The 18,570-nt window shown below is 44.6% G+C and overlaps 1 protein-coding gene across 3 annotated transcripts in view; it reads right to left on the minus strand.

The window, feature by feature from the left end:
* ADAMTSL4 (ADAMTS like 4) overlaps nt 1–18,570 on the minus strand; it is a 312,392-nt gene that overhangs the window by 178,755 nt on the left and 115,067 nt on the right. For all 3 annotated transcript variants that reach the window (XM_040332769.1, XM_040332770.1, XM_040332768.1), the window contains 2 exons: nt 11,900–12,651; nt 6,307–7,510 (listed from right to left, as the gene is read on the minus strand). In XM_040332769.1, the coding sequence (XP_040188703.1) occupies nt 6,307–7,510; nt 11,900–12,651 (1,956 nt within the window). The remainder of the gene's footprint in view (nt 1–6,306; nt 7,511–11,899; nt 12,652–18,570) is intronic.

The following is an 18,570-nucleotide window of genomic DNA, read 5'->3' on the forward strand; positions in this document are numbered from 1 at the left end:
AAGGCCAAGGCCTAGGGCAGCACTTTGCAGGGGGGCAGCACGGACAGTGTCCCCGCCGGCTTGCGCTACACTGTTAGGCAAATTCGTTTAGCACCCCCCATAAATCAGCCGCACTGCTTTCAGTATGTGGGCGGTTGGCATTCTGCAACTGTGGGGGGGGGTGGGGCCTCGCTTAAATTTTTTTTACCATCCCTGTCCCATTGCAGAGATTTCCCTTCACTTCCTGTCCCATAGCCAAACAGGAAGTGAGAGGAAATCTATGCAAATTAAGGGAATCCATCCCCCCCCCCCCCCGGCCGTCAGAACTAGTGTCCCCACTTAAAAATTTCAGGATGGGTCTTAAACTGCAAGGGGTGTGGCCTTGACAGGAAGGGGTGGGTCATATTTAAACTAGGGGGTGCACGAGTTTAGTCAGGCCTAGGGCAGCACAAAACCTACCGTATTTTCCGGCGTATAAGACAACTTTTTGGATGCAAAAAAATGCTTTCAAAGTCGGGGGTCGTCTTATACGCCGGTGACAGTCTCCGTCTGCTGCGAGCGTCCATGATTTAAAAGACGCTCCTTCTCCTCAGACTGTCCTGTGATAGGCAGAACACAAATTTTCCCAGCAGCGCCTCTGTTCTGTGTTCCTCCTATCACAGATGCCTTCTCATCCTCAGACGAGAGGACGTCCGTACTGTGATGGACTTGAAACTAAAATGAAAATTTTATGTTATGATTAGAACCACTAAAATGTTCCTTGGTTTATATTCTTTTAATTTATTTTTATATTTTCATATTGTTTTTTTTTATACGTATTATGCATATGTATGAAATTATGTATCACAATGGGTGCCTGTTTTCCTTGATAAGATTTGTCAGATATGAAGTTAAGTTTTAGAGGTTGCCATTTGGATTGGAGTGCGAGGGGACTGATGTGTCCAGGGGGCTCCTTGTCTTTCAGCCCCTTCCCCCCCATTCCATTCCTGGACGCTTCACTCTGGAGAAGCAATTGTGGATTTTCGAGAGGAAGTTCCCATTCCCCAGTGCATTCCTAAATGAACTATGTGTCTCGTGACTTTGGAAGGAAACTCTCGCCTTCGGATGATTGAGAACTGTTTTGTACTATGAAGAAGCCCTATATTAACTGACCAATGACAGACTCACAGGGGGCGAGTAAAAAGAGACTGAATGGGAGTAATCAGTGGGTGTGAAATGTATAGGTTGACCAATGAGAATGCATTTTGTGATCTTGTGCTGATAATAAAACCAACTGCCCAGACGGCAGCCATTCTCTTCTGCTGTTGAAACGTTGGAAAGGTGAGATGTGGTCTGTTTTGTCCATAGATTGCACTGTCTCACCATAGGAATTTGAATCAATCGGCGGGATGGGTTCCTCCCTGAGAAATTGTGTCAGGGAAATTAATTAATCCACATCAGTCCGTGATAGGCGGAACGCCTTTCACGCCCAGTCGTCTTATACGCCGGAAAATACGGTAAATACACCCCTGGGTACAACTATCTACTGGCATTCTACTGCCAAACCCAGATCAGTATAATTAGGTCCCTGATAGATAGAATAATAGGAAGTTTAAATGACATATACATAATTCATTCTGATAATTTGATTTTGCGAAACTTCCATATTTCAGCTAGGGCAAACACAACTCAAAAATATATGGGCATTTTTAATTCTATTTTTACAATGATTTTTTTTTTATGGGTTACTTCTATTTTCCTACTGCTGTATTGAAAAAGACAGTAAGTGTTTGTGGGTTTTTTACTGTCTGTGTTAGAAATGGAAAGATGGGATGGGTTTTATTGGCTTACCAGTATTGTTATAAAGACATTTGCCAAAATAGAAACTATTTATTATTGTGCAATGTGAAGCATTTTTGCTAACTGTATTTAAATTGATTTCAGACCAGAACATATTGGGATCCAGCCTGAGAGAGTCATGCCCTCTTCTAGACACATGGGCCCAGATTCACAAAGCACTTACGCCGACGTATAACAAGTTACGCCGACGTAAGTGCAAATGTGCGCCGTCGTATCTGTGCGCCAGACCCACAAACAGATATGTGCCTAAAACCAGGCTACACCCCACCGACGTATCTTGCTTACGCCGGCGTAGGGTGGGCGCACATTTAGGCTGGGTGCATGGTGCTGCTCCTATTGATTAGCCATTCAAACATGCAAATGAGGGAAATACGACGATTCACGAACCTGCGTGCGCCCGACGCAGGCTACGTGAGGTGCGCGTAAGTTGTACGTCCGGAGTAAAGTTATTCCCCATAAAAGAAGGTGCAACCCAGCAGCAGACATGCAAAGGTCTGCACCAGGGAACACAAGCCGGCGTATTTTACGTTGGACGTGTGTCTGGCTGGGCGTAGGTTACGTTCACACCGTACGCAGTGATCCGGCGTAATTTAGGCAGTTGTTCCGACGTGGTTGTAAGCAGGCGCAGAGGGATGCGTTTACGTCACGGCGCATGCGCAGTTTGTGATACGTATCTGTCTGGCGCTCGGCCAATCATTAGCATGGGGTCACACCTCATTTGCATGGGTCACGCCCACTTCCACCTACGCCGGCGTATGCCTTCGAATTCCACGCCACACTGGTGCAGCGTTGGGAGCACTGGCTTGCTGAATGCATTGCTTGCCTCTCTGCGCTGCGTTGGCGTAGCGTACATTGGTTACTCTACGGCAGCGTAATGTGCGCCCACACTCTGTGAATCTGGGCCCAGGTCCCTCTTTCTTATCGGATGTTCTCCAACCTTTGCATCTCTTCCATCGCTTCTATACCAGCTAATTTTATAGAGATATTATAAACTGCGGGAGTGGCAGCAACAGGCAGATGTATTCCACTTTAAGTCCCGGTGAGAGACAGGCAAATGCAAACATGCCAAACGTGAATTATAATTAGGTCTTGTTTGAACAAACTAGAGAACCGTTGATGGCTGATGAGCCTTCTCCACTATTCCCGTCTGTCACACTGAATGTAAAAATACTTTAAACAAATTCCACAAACTCTGTAATTATAGTTTAATGTGAGCCGTACTGGCAGGGTCTTGATAAGACTGGCCAAACTTTCTGAGACTTAGTAAGCAGAAAGCATTAAAAACATGTCATGCCTTTTCAGGACGGCAAGTCTGCCTTGCACGAGATAAGTGGGTTTGTATAGTAACAGTACAAAGAACGATGATGGGTTGCAAATTGCTCTAGCCCACAACAATCAATCAGTAGAATTTTGTTAGACTTAACCACTTGCTTACTGGGCACATATACCCCCTTCTTGCCCAGGTGAAATTTCAGCTTTTAGCACTGTCACGCTTTGAATTACAATTGCGCGTTCGTGCGAAGTGGCTCCCAAACAAAATTGGCGTCCTTTTTTTCCCACAAATAGAGCTTTCTTTTGGTGGTATTTGATCACCTCTGCCGTTTTTATTTTTGGCGCTATAAACAAAAATTTTGAAAAAAAAACCCAATTTTTTACTTTTTGCTATAATAAATATCCAATAAAAAAAAAAAGAAAAATCATTTTTCCCAGTTTAGTCCGATACGTATTCTTCGACATATTTTTGGTAAAAATAAAAATCGCAATAAGCACATAGTGATTGGTTTGCGCAAACGTTATAGCGTCTACAAAATAGGGGATAGAATTATGACATTTTTTTTACTAGTAATGGCGGCGATCTGCGTTTTTTGTCAGTACTGCGATATTGCGGCGGACACATCGGACACTTTTGACACATTTATGGGACCATTCACATTTATACAGCGAACAATGATATAAATATGCACTGATTACTGTATAAATGTGACTGGCAGGGAAGGGCGAGGAAGGGGTTAATGTATTCCCTAATTAGTGATTCTTACTGTGGGGGGAGGGGGGTGACTGGGGGAGGTGAACAATGGTTGTCCCTATGTACAAGGGACACACCATCAGTCTCCTCTCCCTGACCCTTTTTCCATGACCACCGATCGCGGGTGCCTGGCGGACATCGCGGCCACCAGGCACGCGCATCGGCACCTGACTGATGCGGCAGGCGTGCACGCGCGCCCCCCAGTGGCCTGGAGGCCGGAGGCCGTATAAAGACGTCCTCCCTGCAATTCAGAGCCACAATGTGGCCGTAAAAACCCGCCGTGCAGGCGGGAAGTGGTTAAAGTGACACTAAAGGTTCACTTAAAAAACAAAAACAAATGACAAACATGTCATTCCTACCGTCACTGTTCGTTTTGCACAGAATGGCTCTGATCTTCCTGTTCTGGGGTCCCACGGTGGCTCTCGCGGCTCCTCCCCACAATATATAACCCCCTCTGGGAAGCTGTCTACCAAGGGTGTTACCTTGCGGGCGCACTCCTGTGTCATACAGTCGGCGTCCATAACTGCCGAGTGTAGGACTTGGCACCCCCCCCCTCTCCGTGCCCGCGTCATTGAACTTGATTGACAGCAGCGGGAGCCAATGGCTGCGCTGCTATCAATCTATCCAATGAAGAGCCGTGAAGCAGTGGAGAGAGCAAGTGTCTGATGTGTCCACCGCAATATCACAGTCACGATAAAACATCTCTGATCGCCGCCATTACTAGTAAAAAAAATTATAATAAAAATGCCATAAAATGATCCCTTATTTTGCAGATGCTATAACTTTTGCGCAAACCAATCAATACACGCTTTTTTCCCCAAATTTACGCTTTTTTTTGTTTATAGCGCAAAAAATAAAAACCGCAGAGGTGATCAAATACCACCAAAAGAAAGCTCTATTTGTGGGGAAAAAAAGGACGCCAATTTTGTTTGGGTGCAATGTCTCACAACCGCGCAAATTGTCAGTTAAAGCGACGCAGTCCCGAATCGCAAAAAGTGGCCTGGTCTTTGGCCAGCCAAATGGTTCGGGGCTGAAGTGGTTAACTGTTAGGACTTTGACACCAAAAGGTAAGAGGTATAAGAAGTGACATACCGACTGATTTGGTCTGGTTGGACTGTCAAGGAAGCAAAACTGGATGACTGTTAATAGACACGTCCCCCATTTACTCAATGAAGGGCCATTTACTGGTTGTATGTTGGTCACTTCAAACTTCAGTGGGCTATTTCCTATAAAAGTGACCATTTGTATCAATTTAGCTTTTTTCCATGCTTCTGACATGTCAAAAACATAAAAGCCCTGTACACACGACCGGGATTCCGATATAAAGTCCGCCGGGAAAACCTGCTCGGTAACTTTCCCTGTGTACACACGGCCGGGTTTCCCGTCGGGAAAACTGCGGGGAGAGCTTTGGCCGGGAATCCCGGGCATGTGTATGCTCCCTCGCAGCGTTTTCCCATAGGAAAACTGCCGGGATCTCTATTTTCCCGCTGGGATTCCCGGCGGTTTTCCTGTCAGGAAAACTGCGAGGAAGCCTACACACGGCCGGTTATCCAGGCCAAAAGCTCTCCTGGCAGTTTTCCTGGCAGGAAAACCGGTCGTGTGTAGGAGGCTAAAGGAATGGCAAGGCCAATTTTCATCCAAAATCTAAATTAGGCAACAGCAGCTTTGGCAACTAGATTTTATTGGTTAAAGCTTACTGAAGCACATAAGAGTCTCACAGGAACAGGCAGGGATGGACTGGCCAGGGAATTTTTCCGGCGGGCCGATGGCTCAGTGGGCCGGCTTCAGTGACAGCGGTCCGCCGCCCCCCTCCGGAATTCTGTCTCTCCCTTCCCGCAGCGCTCACCTCCTCTCCCTCCCCGCAGCGCTCACCTGGGGGGGACAAAGAAGCAGTGGGAGGACCAGAGGAGCAGGGGGGACGACAGAGGAGCATGGGGGAGGGGACAGACAGCTGACTCAACAGCTATGGCCTGGGAGTTTCTCACTTCTGCTTAATCTTGTCCCATAAGCGGGGGCACCAAACTGATTCTTTGCCCCGGGTGAAATAATGTCTAGCTTTCCCACTGGTACTGCCTATAAGAGTACCAGTACCAGCCATTCTACTCTAATAAAGTAGAACGGCTAGTGGCTAGTGAAGGGGGAGAGGGGGCTTGGGTGGCCGGGGGGGGTGCGGGATTTGTCCGGCCACCATGGGAGATACCTGTCAAAGTGGGCCAGTCTGGATTAAGTCCAGGGCCACATTGTTGTCCCAGTCCAGCCCTGGGAACAGGTAATAGGAATCCCACACTGAGAAAATGGAAGCAACGTCCTCTTTCACTCTGAGAAGAAGTTGAGTCACTTCTAACCAACTTTTTTTCTCAGAGCGCCTGCACGATGGAGGGGAACTAGATAACTGACAAGCACTCTAAACGCATGGCTCTAAAAAGTTCTGATGTGTAATCATACTGTGATTTATAGCATACCTCTTGGTTGCACGACTTGTACTGTTTCTTTTCACCCTCACAATGGAATTCCTCTGTTCCTGGATTATACAAGTTCCACTGAGGAAATTCTGTGTTCTGATTCTGACTTGACCTTTGATCCTGCCCTCTGTCGAAAGTCATTGGCTGATTTCTTCCCAGAGAAGTCCAGGGATCTCCCTGAACTGGATTATCTTTATACAGACTGTGATAGGCTCTACTACTATCTGTGTTATGTCTGTACGGACTTTGTCTGTGGCTGCGGGATCTTGGTTGGTGTGACATCTCTGACCTTTGCTCATTTTCTGTTGCTTCATCACTGATGGAATCATTGTTTTGTATTGTCTTTGTGTCCTGTCTATTAGAATGTTCATGAATAAATCTCCTTTCATGATGATTTCTCTCTCTTTCTGCTGGCTGCCTATTTTTTATTGAAACATCCGCTCTATGGCCTAGTAGCTTGCTTTGCATCGGTCTCGCTGTACCAGTTATCTTTGTGGGTAAGATCTTCTTACTGTCCTCTTTTTTTACTTGAGTAGCAGAACTTCTCAATATACTTGTCCTGATAAGCTCATCTTCTTCAACATGCTTCAATGCTTGATTTACAGGTGACATTGGCGTTGCGGTAATCTTATGGATCGGAGGTAGTTTTTTGGCAGCCAATATATTTTCATACATTGTTCTCCTGTTGTTAGGTTCCTCTGGATCCTCTACTCCAGCTTTTTCTGAAGTGTCTCTATGACCATCGACGTCAACCCAGGAATCCCAAATATCAAACTGGGGATCTTGATTGCCATCTGTCTCTTTGATGGAGGATTTCAATTTTGGGGCTGCTGTTGCAGAATCAACATTCTTTCCAATGCTAAAATCATATTCTGATGACTCTGTCCACGATGCGTAATCAGACTGCCTAGACCTTTTTGGCTTCTTTACTGACTGTAATCTCCTTTTAGAAGATGCCCCAACGATATCTGTGGCCTGACTGGGAGACCGATCATTGAGCATTCTCTGGCTTTCCATTGATGGTTGAGTTGGCCTAAGCTCTTTCCTGTGATCTCGTCTGGGACTTGCCGTAGTGCTAAAGGCCATCATTTTATGGTGTCTCTTGGACCTCTGTGATTCCTCCTTTTCAGTATGAAGAGGCAAAGCAAATGGTACCTTCCCATAACCATATTTCCCTGGTTTGATTGCATTTCTAACTCGAGATCTAAAAGTAAAAAGAAGAACCAAAATCAGTTGATTAATGTCTTAAACTTCCCAAATTATTACTCAAGTAAACATTTAGAATGCTGCAAAGTTCCCATTGATAACGATAATTAATATGCATAATTTAGGCCAGCTAAAATCCATGATTCATGATGAGGGGTATATTAATTGCAATGTTATCATTTGGCTAAAAAAAAATCCAAAATCCCCTTTCACCTCATCCGTAATACTTGGCACAAGGCACAGAACGGCAAAGGAAAACAGATTCCAAGGAGCTGCTGCCCATACAAGGCATTAAGAAAGTTGCAAGAACATTTAAACACTTAATTGCTTTAAACGAATCCCTTCTTCTGCAGAGATTAAGTATACATTTCCAACAATTTCTTTTGCTTAAAATAAACACGATTGATATCCAAGAGCAGGATTGTTTTGGCTACTCTGTAAATCACATCTCCTGCGTTAAAAAATATGAAAAGGTGAAATTTCAAAAGACTAACACTTTATCGTAAATTGGTCCAAGTTTTAAAATGTAACTGTATTGGAATCAGACAAAATGTTCATTCCAAACAACATCAATTTATATCACATGACAGCTTTTCAATAGGTGTTCAGAAACAAAATAAAGCTATAAAACACATTTAAACAGGGACAAGTAAAAAGATTTATAGTATCTCACAAAAGTGTGTACACCCCTCACATTTTTGAAAATATTTTATTCTATCTTTTCATGTGACAACACTGTAGAAATTACACTTTGATACTGTACAATGTAAAGTAGTGAGTGTACAGCTTGTATAACGTTTCTGTCCCCTCAAAATAACTCAACACACAGCCATTAATGTCTAAACCACTGGCAACAAAAGTGAGTAAAATTTGTGAAATTTCCAAATTGGGTGTCAATATTTTGTGTGGCTACCATTATTTTCCAGCACTGCCTTAACCCTCTTGGGCATGGAGTTCACCAGAGCTTCACAGGTTGCCACTGGAGTCCTCTTCTACTCCTCAATGACAACAATGACTTTCTTGAGACCCTGCTCAGACCATCTCTTGAAGCCCCTCCTGTGCTTGTTTGACCCATTAATCGGGTAAGTACCCTAACGCCATATTTTATTTTATTTTCCAAAGATCTCTGTCTATTCCAAACGCCCCCCCCCCCCTTTTTTTTTAGAACTTTATTAGTTTTCAATATAAACCCAACATTATTACATTTCAAAAAAGAGCATTAGTCAATATTAATATATATACTGTATATAAAAAAAATATGAAAATCAATCGTCATTAACCAATATTAATATACCCTAAACCCCCCCCTGCCCCCCACCCTGAAAACCCTGACCTCTCCCATCTAAAATCTCTGACTTCCATACTCTCTCTTTGTTGTGTACTATTTCCCCTCTTCTCCCTTCTGTAATTCAGATTATTAAAATTTTAATACAATTTATTACTATTGTATTATGTTATGTTGTGCTATACAAACCCCCTTTTAACCCAGTCATGTAGGCCCTATCTCTATGACTCTCTTCTTTTATTCTAGGTCTAACTTTAATATGGCAGCTGTATCCCAGGCTCACAGTGCTGCAAAATGCATGTGGAAAAAGTTTCTGAGCAGCATACCAACAATAGAATGTCTGAAGCCTCGTACACACGATCAGTCCATCCGATGAGAACGGTCTGAAGGACCATTATCATAGGTTAACCGATGAAGCTGACTGATGGTCCGTCGCCCCTTCACACCATCGGTTAAAAAAACGATCGCGTCAGAATGCGGTGACGTAAAACACAACGACGTGCTGAAAAAAACTAAGTTCAATGCTTCCAAGCATGCGTCAAATTGATTCTGAGCATGCGTGGACTTTTAACCAATGGTTGTGCCTACTGACGATCGGTTTTGACCTATCGGTTAGGAATCCATCGGTTAAATTAAAAGCAAGTTGGCTTTTTTTTTAACCGATGGTTAAATAACCTATGGGGCCCACACACGATCGGTTTTGACCGATGAAAACGGTCCATCAGACCGTTGTCCTCTGGTTAACCTATCATGTGTACGAGGCCTGATGTCAGTGCTATATCATTGACAAATGGCATGTCTTGACTGTTGCGTGGTTTGAATGATAAGGGTGCCAAGGTCTACTAGGTCTACGTCCACTTTTACAAGGGGCAAGGTGCACTTTAAAGATGAATTCCAGACATGGTTAATTTTTAATAATTATATAGGTCCAGCTTGAACAAATGTAACTAGTGTATGTATATATCATAACTGGCCAAGTACTGTAGACACTACTACTTCAGTGATCTCCACTCGCTTCTTAGTCCTATGCTTAGTGTCTGACCTGACTATGAATACCAGAGCTCAGCAACTCAGCTCGGGCACCATTCAGAGAATGGTTTGCATTACATTTGTTTGCGAAGGGTTCTCCGATGACATGAGGTGGAGAGTGTGACATCATTGCCAACTCGTCCAATCAGAGAATGTCTTGCATTAATTCAGAAAGTGCAAAGCACCTGGACGCAAGCAAAAATTACTGAAGTAATTGTGTCCACTTCAGTGATTTCCAGCCTCCAGGGGCATTGGCCAGGTATAATATATACATAATTCTATTGGCCCAAGCTATGGAAAAATAGAACAGTGGGATTATTCTTAACATTTACCATCCTCAAAACACTCCACCCACAAATACTGCAGCTGCTGACTTTTAAATAAGAATATTTACCTGACCTGGACATAAGAATATTTACCTGTCCCGCGATGTCGGCACCCGAAGCCGATCTCTCACTCGGCTCTCGTATGCTGCCGCCGCCATTTTCGGTAAGGGAATCAGGAAGTGAAGCCTTGCGGCTTTACTTCCGGGTTCCCTACTGCACATACGAGAGTCACGCTGAGCAATCCGAATGGTCCCTGCTGTCTTCTGGGACCTGTGTGTCTCCCAGAAGACAGCGGTGTGGGAACAGAAGAGGCGCCAGACATGGCATAGATACCCGCAGATAATGCGGCTATCTATGCCCAGAAATGGGAGAAAATACCTGTATTAAACAGGTATCTGCTCTCCCTTCCCCTCTGGGGAATGTGACACCGAAGGGGGGGAGGTTTCCGAAAAGCGGAAGTTCCATTTTTGGGTGGAACTCCTCTTTAAAGTGGTATTAAAGCCAAAAGCAAACATTTATTATATTGCAAGTTACCATTTCCTAGATGTGATGGCCGCATTGATTTTCTTTTTTAGGCTTTAATTTATGTTGCTTGTAAACTGGCCAGTATGTCTGTTGTTTTTCAACAGAACAAGCTCTCCTACACCACATGTTTCAGTTAAGAGTATTGAGACAAATCATTTAGCACTAACATGGGTGCTTAAAACCTTAACCTGAGTCTTCTAAGATGGCAAATGAGTAGAGGGCCTAGCCAACTGATGTAAAATCAGTTGCAGTACTAACATTGAAGCCCAAAGCAAAACTTCTTGGCTAGGATCAACTCTTTAAACAGAAAATATTCCTGTTTTACTAATCCTAGTCTGTCAACATATTGTTACAACATGTTGTACAGGATGCCAGCGATAGGTCCTGGATGGGTAGTATGTGTCTCCATTATTTGGGTTGTGGACTCTGTAAGAGGGGGTACTCAGGGAGTCTCACCCATGAAGGGTGAGGGGTTCCAGAGTGATCTGGTAAAGCGGGAAAACTGACTTGCAGTTTTCTCAGGATTATTAAGTCTGCATATGAGACACAGAATTCAGAGGGTTGGAGAGATTGTTGGGTGGCAAAGAGCCTCCAACCCTGACTACGGGTATCTTGGTCCTGTATCGGTTAACTTGCCTACAAAGGAGGGCTGAAAAGGGCAGGAAGCAGTCAGCAGGTGTTTGTAGAGGTGTTGAGTGAAAGAGGACAGAGTTGTGTGAAGGTTGAGGAATGTCTGGCTATTGAGACGCTGCCTGTGCTCCTATGGTCCTTTTCTAGTGCCGAAAGCATGAGGGACTTTTGACCCTGTTAAGGGGCAAGGTTTTCCTGGTGGCAAGCTGAAAGTTTGGGTTAAAGCAGGGTTGGATGGACTGTTTTGTTTGCTTTCCATAATGAAACATAAGCTGCTATCGATTATCCTTTGAAAAATAAAGACTGTTTGCTTTTACCAACTCGGCTGGCTGGTGATCTTGGACCTTCCAAGATATTACAATGTAAATTCTGTTTTTGCCGTGTTCAGGAGGAGAAAAGGTTAATGGCCAATACTAATTAAATACATTTCTGGCCATGTAAAGTTGTGTTAACAATGAGAGAACTCTTTTTTTAGTTATAGGAATATGAAGCTCAGATGCCAGCAGAAGACACCGGCAATCCCTGGTCTATTGGGTCAACTTTATTACCTGTATTTTAATAATAGCTTTTTTTTTTGAGAGAAGCAACCTACCTGCGTGAAAAGCGAGACTCTTTAGTAGGAGTAAGAGGAGGCAGAGCTTGTCCTAGGTTGGTTTCCTCCCAACTTTCAGGTTTCAGAAGTGGAATAGAATCTGGAAAGAAAGGCCATGGTGCATTAGAATCATCACCTCTTGAAGCATTCCTTGTATTAAATTGTATAGGACTATCTTTGTGAGGTTTCCTATGGATAGAGATAGTTTCAGAAGCACGCAGGGCATCTTGTCTATGCGGGACATCCAGTGGAGATGGCTGCCACAACGTGTCGGGGTTCCTTGGTACTCCACGTCCTCGGTTTGTTGTGGATCGATGATAGGGAGAGTGTTCCCGTCTTGGATATAGCTGGGATCCACCAGGAACTGTTTCTTGTCTGGTGTTGCGGTTAAAAGGATTGTAGCGGGAAGAAGAAGGGTTTCGTGGCATGTAAGGGTCTACATAGGCAGCTGCAATTTCTCCATCTGTATGAAATGGGTAAGATGGCCTAGCTGGTCCCATTGAGAAAACATTAGATCTATCATCATGAAATGGAGGCTGAGGTTGGGGTTGAACAATATGAGGGTTTGGCTCTGATCTTGGCATCCAGGGAACTTGCTGATATGGAGTCAAACAAGTTCGACTTCTCTCAATAACTCCTAAGCCACAAGTTTGAGAGCACGAAGACCAAGGTCCCCAAAGGCCCCACACGCCAGCAATTTTATTCTCAACAACTTCATCCTCTAAGGCTTGTCTTGGTGTCCGATAAGGTAACTGTAAAGCACAAAGAGAAGCATATGATTAATTGTATTTTATTTTATTCATCATTAAAAGCACATAAATATAAGTAGACCACTAATTAAAGGAGAAAGCTGGTAGATGTCCAACTGCTTGTGTCCTACAGGAAATAATGTAAAGAACTAGCCAAAATCAATGGCTAGATTGATCCAGAAATTAAACAAAATGGTAGATGGAACATGGCAGCATTTCTAACCCACAATCTATAACTTGAAGTAAAATAAAAGGATCTTCATTTATAGGGGCATCTTACAAAACATTTGATTTTGCCAACTTATCAGATTAAAACCTTTAGATTTTAAGCATCAATTTCATAAATGTAAATACATAATAATTTTAAACTTTAACTGCGGAATATATTTTACCCAAGAGAGGACAGGTTATCTTAATTCTATGTCTAGCTGTTGCAAAACAAGTTTTCTAATTTCCGCAAGCTGGGAAACCAACAAAATAACTAATAGAAGAACTGTTGTGATCTATAAGGCCGCGTACACACGACCGGTCCATCCGTTGAGAATGGTCCGACGGACCGTTTTCATCAGTTCACCGCTGAAACAGACTGATGGTCTGATGTGCGTACACACCATCAGTTCAAAAAACGATCGGTTCAGAACGCGGTAACGACGTAAAACACACGACGTGCTGAAAAAAATGAAGTTCAATGCTTCCAAGCATGCGTCGACTTGATTCTGAGCATGCGCGGGTTTTGATCCAATGCTTTTGTGTACTAACTATCGGTTTTGACAGATGGTCAGCCGTCCATCGGTTCGATTTTAAAGCAAGTTCTCTAATTTTTGTCCGAAGGACAACAGACCGATGGGCCGTACACACGGTCGGTTTGGACCGATGAAACTGAACTTCAGTCCGTTTTTATCGACTTGGACCTGGGAGGAAGTCACGTGTTCCCCAGGGCCATCTTCATAGCATCATGGGCCCCTGGGAAAAGTAATGCACTGGGGCCCCTACCAGCTTGCCCCAATTTGCACACCTACTTTCAAGAAATAAAGTATAAATGGTTGATTGAGGGGTCAGTGTCCCATGAGAAACATATATTCATTAGGTCTTTCAATAAAATCGATTTTACAAAAGGAAAACATTCCATTAATCAAAGACTAGTCAACACAAAAGCCCTGTACACACGACCGGGAATCCCGTCGGGAAAAAAACTTTGGTTTTCACGATGGGATTCCTGGCAGGCTTGCCCTGAAAAGCCGTGTATACACACGGCCACATAAAAACCTGGCGTTCTTTTGAATGGCAAGAACGCGGTGAAATCATTGACTACGACGAGGCGGTGTCTATTCACATTAGATTCCGTCGCCGCCATCTTGCTACACCCCAGACTAACGTTGTATGCTACCGCGCAGGCATCAAAGTGTTATCGAGCATGCACGGTTTTTCTACGCTGCAGGTAAGCATACAGACGACCGTTTTTCTCAGCAGGAAACACTCTGCCGGGAATCCCGACGGGAAAATAGAAAGCAGGTTCTCTATTTTCCCGTCGGGATTCCCAGCTGTTTTCCTGACGGGAAAATTGCTAGCGAGCATACACACAGCCGGGATTTAGAACGGCACATTACAGGGGGGGGGTCAGGAGGACACAATACTGGGATCAGGTGGGCACAGTATAGGTTCTGGGACACTTCCCGGAACACGACTATATGGGGACAGTTCAGCAAAAAGCATGACTGTCCCAGCAAACCTGGGACAGTTGGCAAGTATGATGTAATGCAAAATTATTGTGGGGCCCCCATGTACCTGGGGCCCCTGGGAAGTCCCCAGGAGTGCCCTTGCATTAAGATGGCCCTGGTGTTCCCCCATACTTGAAAGCACCATGTATTGTTGTCAGCTGGTATGAAGTACTGAAATGGTTAGAACTTTTGGAGTTTTGCAGTCTCACTGGATGGATAAATAAAACAGAAGGATCCAAATCCAAAACCTTTCCTGGAGAAATGCTGCACTAGAATAAATTGATGACCTTGGCCCAGATTCACAGAGAGCAGGCGCACATTACACCGCCGTAGCGCAAACAATGTACGCTATGCCAAAGCAGCACAGAGAGGCAAGCATGGAATTCACCAAGCCAGTGCTCCCTACACTGTGCTGGGTTTCAAAGGCGTACGCCGGCGTAGGTGGAAGTGGGCGTGAGCCATGCAAATGAGGCCGAAACGTGGACGCATCCCCCTGTGCATGCTCACAACCACGTCGGAACAACTGCCTAAACTACTCCGGATCACTGCGTACGGCGTGAACGTATCCTACGCCCAGCCAGACACGTCCAACGTAAAATACGCCGGCTTGTGTTCCCTGGTGCAGACCTTTGTATGTCTGCTGCTGGGTTACACCTCCTTTATGGGGAATAACTTTACGCCGGACGTACAACTTATGCGCACTTATCGTCGGGCGCACGTATGTTTGTGAATCGCCGTATTTCACTCATTTGCATATTTGAATGGCTAATCAGAGGGAGCGCCACCATGCGTCCAGCCTAAATGTGCACCCACCCTACGCCGGCGTAGGCAAGTTACGTTGGCGGGATGAAGCCTATTTTTAGGCGCATCTTAGTTTGTGGGTCCGGCGCACAGATACGACGGTGCACATTTGCACTTACGTCGGCGTATCTTGTTATTCCCCAACAACTGAAACAAAATATCGATAGCTTTAGTTACACGAGCAGCAACTTCTCCAGGAAAGATAAGTTCTTTCTCTTTTACTTTTTTTTCTGCCTTCTCCAGTAAGACTGTTAAGATACTGTAACTTTATGTTACCATTTGTGTAGAGATACTCTTTAATTATTTTTTTTCTATTACGAAATGTTTCAGGGCTAATGTCTTCTATCACAAGGGCAATCACCTCTGGAACACGACAAGTCTACACTGTTTAACACGTCTCTTCTTTGTTATGTGGGATGTCACCATATGTAAAAATTAGCCGCGTAACGACTTCCAATACAATCCAGATTTTCAAGGCTGGGAACTTCATTTAATAGACCCAAGAGCCAAACCGTACTACACTCCTCCTTCATAAACATTAATGTTCTACCATTCCAAATCCGCTGTCAACACGGCAATCTCTCTAAGATATCAGCATTCCCCAGACACATTTCAGCAAAATGATCCATCAAGTACGCTATATTTTACACGCTACTATGGACATCAAAAACCCGAATATCATTTCAAAACAGCCGTATCAATGTAACTGTTACACAAACAGTCATTTGCCAATCTCTCTGTTTTCAGTGCGATTGTTCCAGCTCTGTGGAGTACAAAGGGATAGTATAGCGATATTTGTACTGCATCGCGATGGAGGGTTTGTGTGAACGAGACACAATAGGACTGCACACAGAATAATACTCTTTCATGTTGCGTGTCCTATCAAGGCTGGGATCTGTCTCTCCTGGACAAAGGCCTGCAACGGAAGAGGAGTGAACTTTGCCAAGTCAGAAATAGCAGCGGCGTAACAATGACATGTGCTGTCACTGGGATTCCGATACTACTACCAACTGAGGTATTCCTGACATCAGAAATTCTACAATCCCCGATCTCTTCACACATCACATGCAACAACGAGAACCTGTCACTGGAAACCGCTCAACCACATGTAATGCCTGACATCTAAAGTAATGAAGAGGAACATGGCTAAGCACCATCTACATCTAAACTGACCCCAAACACCGCCCAATGACATTTCGACAAAACAAAAACCTATTCTATAAAATCAAAACCACTGAATTTCTTAAAGACCACATGCACACAGATATTTGCAGGCAAAAAATTTGCCTGCCATAAAAAATATGTTTTACTGCGTCTGAGGGGGCCACAGGTGGGTTGGATGTACGTGAATTGCTGTACGTCCCTGAATTTGTGTAAACGCTGATGCATCTGTGTGTATTTTCCAAACTGAAAAGTTTCACATTTGGGAAAATAGGTCATACACACATGTGCGGGTACACTAATACACAAAAACATTGGGGTTTACACAAGTGCAGGGGCATATAGCCATTCACCAGCTGTATGTCCCACCTGTGGCTCCCAAGGCATGGGAAAACATTTGTTTTTCACATATTTAGTGCCTACACACATCCATGTGTATGTAGACAAACACTGAAAGTAGCAAAGTGCAGTAACCAGGGCTGCCATCAGGAATTTTTGGGCCCCTTACACAGCTTCAGGCATGGGCCCCCTGGAGCAGAGAACCAGGGGGGTGCTGTCGCCGCAAATTGAGAAGCGGGGGGAGTAGCGGTGGGGTGACACAAGTTGAGAAGCGGGAGGGGGTGACCCACGCAAGTTGAGAAGCAGGGGGGGAGTGGTGTCACAAGTTGAGTGAGAAGCGGGGGGATGCCGCAAATTGAGAGAATGGGGGGCCGCCGTGAATCAAGAAGCTGGGGGGGCTTCCGCCGCGAATTAAGGTTGGGGGGCTTTGGGTGCTGACGAACAAAAAAAAGGGGGATTCCATTCGGGGCCCTATAGAGATCGGGAGGGGTTTGGGTGCTGACGATAAAAAAAAAGGGGGATGCCATCCGGGGCCCTGAGGACCACCGGCCCCTTAGAGGTCGGGGGGCTTTGGGTGCTGACGGAAAAAAAAAGGGGGATGCCATTCGGGCCCCTGGGGACCACCGGGCCCCTTACAGGTGTACTGCCTGTACTCCCCTGAAGGTGGCCCTGGCAGTAACTTACGGCAAAAAATAAGAACACTTTACTGAAGCCAGACGAGTACAAGATGGATTTGGTTTGGTTGCTATAGGTAGGGAACCTTGGTTCTTTAATGTTTTTGAATGCCAGATCTCTGACAATCAAGCACACTTGGAAGAGTTTAAAAGATTGTTAGAAGTTTGTAGCATTGCCTTCTCATCAACAAGTCGTAACTAAAATAAGGTTTAGCTTCCATGATGCAACAGGAGATTATTTGTTCTGCTCTATGTAAGTGAGTTGTCAATCAGCACCATACAGTGGAGGGTATGAATAAGGACACTATTTTTTTTAGGGTGTCAGGTTCTTGACTGCCCAGTAACCTCTCTCCTATTACAGAAGAAAAGTTCTGGTAAACAGTTGAAAGACATACCCAGGAAGGACTGTTAGGCCCCGTACACACGGTCAGACAAAACCGATGAGAATGGACCGAGGTTCAGTTTCATCGGTCCAAACCGACCGTGTGTATAGCCCATAAGTCTGTTTTCCTTCGGTCCAAAATTTTAAAACATGCTTCAAAACCGAACCGATGGACCGCTGCCCGATCGGTCCAAACCGATGGTTAGTACAGAAAAGCATCGGTTCAAAACCCGTGCATGCTCAGAATCAAGTCGACACATGCTTGGAAGCATTGAACTTCGATTTATTCAGCACGACGTGTGTTTGACGTCACCACGTCCTGACCCGATCGGTTTTTGGAACGATGGTGTGTACGCACATCAGACCATCAGGCCACTTTAGCGGTAAACTGATGAAAACGGTCCGTCGGACCATTCTCATCGGTTTTGTCCGACCGTGTGTACAAGGCCTAAGTGATCTCTATTAACCGGTCACATTACCAATTGAATTTCCATTTTTGCTATTTACACCCTTTGGATACTGTAGGGAATATTTAAACCATGTTGAGTTTTTTTTTTGTTTTCTGTATCCCATTGGGGAAATTTCCATTCTTGTTTCATCCTTGGAGACACAACTGGAAAAGAAAATCTCATCAAGGTGAGACCAAATCTCCATAGACAGCTGTCACCAGAACAGTTTTGAATCTCATGCTTGTGATAGAGTGTGTAACACCTGATCAAGCTACCTGTTTGTCTGCCCTGCTCTGCTAGATTGGATTACCTCGGTGATGACCTTGGATGGGATATTGGCTATCCTCTGGACTCTACCTGCCTTTGACTTTGGATTTCGACCCTGACTATTCTGAATT

The sequence above is a fragment of the Rana temporaria genome, chromosome 13 (genome assembly GCF_905171775.1).
Source record: "Rana temporaria chromosome 13, aRanTem1.1, whole genome shotgun sequence".
NCBI classification, from domain to species: domain Eukaryota; kingdom Metazoa; phylum Chordata; class Amphibia; order Anura; family Ranidae; genus Rana; species Rana temporaria.